This window comes from Contarinia nasturtii, unplaced genomic scaffold (assembly GCF_009176525.2).
Source record: "Contarinia nasturtii isolate CC-2019 unplaced genomic scaffold, AAFC_CNas_1.1 Cnas_scaffold_5576, whole genome shotgun sequence".
NCBI lineage: Eukaryota > Metazoa > Arthropoda > Insecta > Diptera > Cecidomyiidae > Contarinia > Contarinia nasturtii.
Genome location: NW_022202847.1, coordinates 11607 through 16742, shown reverse-complemented (window position 1 = coordinate 16742; position 5136 = coordinate 11607). Strand labels below are relative to the sequence as shown.

Here is a 5136-nt window from a genome sequence, read left to right as displayed (position 1 = left end):
AAGAACGTAGATTAAAACTGAAAAAATAAATCAGAATTAGTCTACAAACTGGCGCTGCGACAAAAAAATAAATTCTGGTTCAAAAATTGCTGATTTTTCAAAGAAAATTCTCATCAAAATTATTTTTTGAAATAACTCAATTTTTGACACACACAAAAATTGACAAAAATACAAATTTTTTCTCAAAGGAAATTATCATCAAAATTATCCTTTGAAAATAAATCAAACATTTTAACCAATTTTTGAATTTATTTTATTTTCGGACTTAGTCAATTTTTCCAAACAAAAAACACAAATTTTGGACCAAAAAATTAGACAAGATCTGTTAAATAAACCGTCGTTAAAATCCAGAAAATTTTTGAAGTTAGACTTGCCCAAACGTACACAAGAGAAATTTAATACAAGAAGTATCAAATTATTTAAAAAGAAGAAAAAATAACATCTTTTGAAAAAAACAACTGACAATTTCTACATCTAACCCAAAGTACAAGTCAAATTCACCAATTTTGGCATTAATCATTAAAAGTCAAAGAGAAAACGATATACCAATCGTAGAACAGAAGTCAAAGACCAACATAAACAAAAATACACATTTTTGGAACCGAACATCACAAGCTGACCACACAGCGGGACATCTCACAAACAGCAGGAAGTCCACACAAGTAAACCAACAAAGCAATTCCAACAAACGCAACAAAGAAGAAAGAGAAACGAAGCAAAAAGTCAACAAAAACCAAAAGAGTCAACAAAAAATCAACAAGGACCAACAATAGAACAGAAAATAAGCTACAACCGAACAAAAAATTAACAGCCAACAACCGAGCCATAAAATTACACTATCCAAAATCATCACTCACCGAATCAACCGACCATCAATAATTTTAAGCTACAGAAAAAATATCTAAATAAGAAACAAGTAAGTGAGTCCTTGATCATATTCATAGTATAGGCACACAAATCAAAACACAGAAAGCCAAAATTACAAAGACTGTGTATGAATTTTCTTCCCAAATTACATGACGTTATTACAATTTGCGTATGTCGGGTCAACAAGTAAATAGTGAAAAAGTAAAATCACGCATTGAAAAATTGATTCAAGAGAGAACACTCTTAATCGGAAGACTAAGTTCACTCAGAAAAGACAAAAATCCATATATTGTTACTCGTGAACACAAAGCTCACGAAAAACACGTTACTGATATCGAAAAAAGATTAAACCAAATCGATTTTGAATTAAGGAAAGAACGCCATTTTCTGAGCAGACAATCGATTATCGATTCAGAGATAACGAATAATCAAGAGACTGAAGAAAGGAATAAAAAGTTATCCAATCTTGAGGAATTTATCAATAAATCCATTGAGTTTGAAGACAATTTAAACAAAATGTTCACAACTCCTCCTAAAAAAGTTACCGAAAACCCAATCACAACCACCTCTGAAAATATACCACCATCAAACCCAATCCCTACAACTGCAGACATGCGAGGAGCTCGCGGTCTCACCACAAGTCACCCAGTCGCTACAACAAGTACAACTTCCACACAAGAAGGTCAAGACGAATGTGGCATGTACGGAATACATTCAACTCCAACTACAAGCTCTAACTTAGCACCTCTCTTCGGCCAATTTATTAATTCAAGGCCCAGATTATCAACAATCGTTGGTGATCCACCCCGTTACGAGTTTCCACCAAATTACGAAAACGCGACAGAAAGAGAAATCCGCCTACTCAAAGAAAAACAAGATAGGGAAAGGTTAAATAAAGACATGGGTATTTTGCAAGGGATTTACCCCACAATTGGCCAAAGGTCGACAGGAACAATCAGAAAAAATTACATGGCAACTAACACACAAGGCCACTTCCCCAATATACCAGAAGAAGAATTACTACCCCATCAAAAAACCTTTACGGCACAAAATACGCAATATCCAAATTCTGACGAATTCTACAATCACGTTCACAACTCAGAACTACAACGTCAGAAAAATCTCTCAATATACAAGGACAATACAATCGAAGGGTCGTTACATGAACCCAAACAAGTCAATTTCGAAAACGAAATAAATGACAACAATTTTAATAAATATGGTCCCATCCAAAGAAACTTCTCATCCACAAATCGGATATATAATCACCCAACCAACTCTGAATTACCACATCGTGTTTCACGATCATACAATAACACGCCAATTTTTGACGAAAATGTGATTCCTCGAGACATTAACTATAACAGAAACTTATACCCAAATGATTATCAACAACGTATTCCATTTAGAGATATCACACCAAGAGAACACAGTTATCGAGACGCCAACGGTGTCCGAGAAACATATTTAAAAAGATTAAAACACATTCCAAAATTCAACGGAGATTCATTTAATGAGCTCAAAGAATTCATCAACAAAGCTGATACCTTATATCGATACGCTAGTAACGATATCGAAGAAGATGAATTTTACGAACAAATGATTTTCCAATTGGGCGAAGAACCAAAAAATGTCATAATAAACCTTGAAAATCCAGATTGGAATACCGTAAAAAGAAAATTACTATCATATTATTCATATTTGGCAAACAAAGACTTACTTGCTAGTCAAATTGAGAATCTTCACCAAGAAAAGAACGAATCCATTCTCAAATATTCTGAAAGAGCACGAAAATTACTAAAAGAACACAATTCTACATACAGCAATCTGTCAGAAGACCAAAGAAGAGAACATAACAAAAGAGCACTACGAGCCTTTTCACGGGGTCTTTACGACCATAAACTGAAAGAAAAATTATCTATCCGTGGTTCCGATACTTTGGAAAACTCAATTGCATACGCTTTGGAAGCTGAAAGTGAAAGCCTTCGAGATATACCAAACTATGAACTATTTTGCAGATTCTGCCAAATAAATGGTCACCGTGAAAGAGACTGTAAACGAAAAAATAACGATGCCAATAATTTGGGAAACTTAACTTCGGCACTTCGCTCTCTAAATTTCCCAAACATAAATAATAACAGAAATCGCCCAAGAAACAATTTTTTAAGAGGTTACAATTTTGGGAACGGTAGATTCGGAAATAACAGATTCAATTCAAACCGTCAATTTAACCCAAGAAACAATGGCTACAGATTCTATCCCGGAACTAGAAACTGGAATAATAACGGCAACCAATATAACAGAAACCCTATTAACAACGATACCTCGAATTTTAACAACGGTTATAGCAACAACGGCAATTTTGGTAACGGTTACAATAACAATGGCAATTCAAATCTTGGCAATGGCAACTTCGGTAACCGAAATGGTAACCAAGGCGGAAACTCAAACAGACCACATTTCAACAATAATACCGCAAATAGAGGCAATTATCGTAACGATAGATTCAGTCCCAATGAACGCCAAAGGTCGAACAATTTTGCCAGAATTTTTGACACAAATGTCGAAAATATCAATTGTAACCAGGAAAACTTCACTCAGGGAAATGCCTAAGGATGAGTGTACCTTCCGGCCTATACCACTCATCCAATATGACAATTAATTTTCGTACTTCCCAAAATGAAAAAAGAATTCTAAACGCTCTAACAGATTTTCAATTTATCACCAAGAACGAAACTACTGAAAAAGAACAAGACACAATTGAACATGATTTAATAATGGAAAACGGAGCAGCTTATGCAATTCTGAAGACGAATTTTACAAAAAGGCCGATTAAAGTTCTGGTAGACACAGGAGCTTCCATCAGTTTAATAGCTGATGATACTATTTTAAACGAATTACAAATAAATAAATTTACATTAACATTATATGGCGTAACTGGAAAAGAAGTATCAATTCAAACAAAAGGCATAGTACAGGGTTCATTTTCGATTGGCAACCGAAACCTCGAATCGACTATGCATTTGGTAGACCGAAAATTTGCTGGATTATTTGACGGATATGTTGGATTTGATTTTTTAAATGCTTATAAGGGAATTATTGACATTGAAAGGAAAAAATTAATACTTAAAGTTGACAAAACTTACACTAAAGAAGAGAAAAATACACTTGAAATTGAACTTGAAAAATTATATAAAATGTGTGAAAATATTTATGAAGAGCCAAAAACCAAAACCAATAAGGGAAAAACTTATATGAACGAATTACCAAAACGGAAAATGAGAAAAATAACTGAAAACACGAAATCCTACGATAATGAAGATTTAAATTTTAAACAAGAAAATAATGAATATTTTGAAGCAGTCAATTTTTACACTAAAGAAATCAATAAAAGAAAAGAAACAAGGGTAAACCCCAATATTTTGAATAACGAAAATAATATATATGATATCAAAATCGATGGAAAAAGATCTGAATTTATTTATAACAAATTAGACAAATCAAAATGCATTGAAGAAGAATTAAAATCAATAAGAAAAATATGCGAAGAATTCCAATACCAATTTTATGTTGAGGGTGACAGCTTGGGCTGCACAGATATAATTACCCATAAAATAGAACTTATTCCAAACGCGCCAATTATTAATGTCAAACAATACAGAATTCCCCAAAAACAAAGAACAATTTTGGAGGAGATCGTAAAGGATTATGAAGCTCAAGGAATAATTGAAAAATGTCAATCAAACTATAATTCACCGGCAATTTTAATCAGCAAAAGAGATGACCAGGGGACGAAAAAAGATAGTCGCATAGTGATCGATTTCCGTAAATTAAACTCTATAACACAATTTGCACATTGGCCCCTACCGTTAATTGATGAAATATTAGAATCTTTTGGTGGTTGTAAATATTTTACAACTCTGGACATCAAGGGAGCATTCCACCAAATAAAAATGCACGAGGACAGCAAACATTTAACTAGCTTTACCGTGGGCCACTTCAAATATCAATGGGTACGTTTGCCCCTCGGGCTGTCCACTGCGGCCCAGACTTGGCAAAGATGCATCAGCACAATTTTGGCCGACCTTATTGGCCACGGTGTTTACGTATATCTTGATGATATAATCGTTTCAGCTAAAACTAAACCCCAGCACGACGAAATACTTTGGAAAGTCCTTGAATTACTAAGGAAACACAGCCTACAGTTAAAAATCTCCAAGTGTATTTTCTATGCAAAATCCTTCGACTACTTGGGCCACCAAATCACAG

The 5136-nt window shown here is 34.0% G+C and overlaps 1 protein-coding gene across 1 annotated transcript; it reads left to right on the top strand.

The window, feature by feature from the left end:
• The first annotated feature begins 1038 nt into the window (after positions 1–1038).
• On the top strand, positions 1039–3480 carry LOC116351494 (homeobox protein 2-like). The gene has a single exon (XM_031783597.1). The coding sequence runs from the start codon at positions 1039–1041 to the stop codon at positions 3478–3480; it is 2442 nt and encodes an 813-aa protein (XP_031639457.1).
• Positions 3481–5136: the final 1656 nt, after the last annotated feature.

What these genes read in the sequence shown, in the direction of transcription:
- LOC116351494 (XM_031783597.1), top strand. Translation starts at nt 1,039, where the DNA reads ATGTCGGGTCAACAAGTAAATAGTGAAAAAGTAAAATCACGCATTGAA.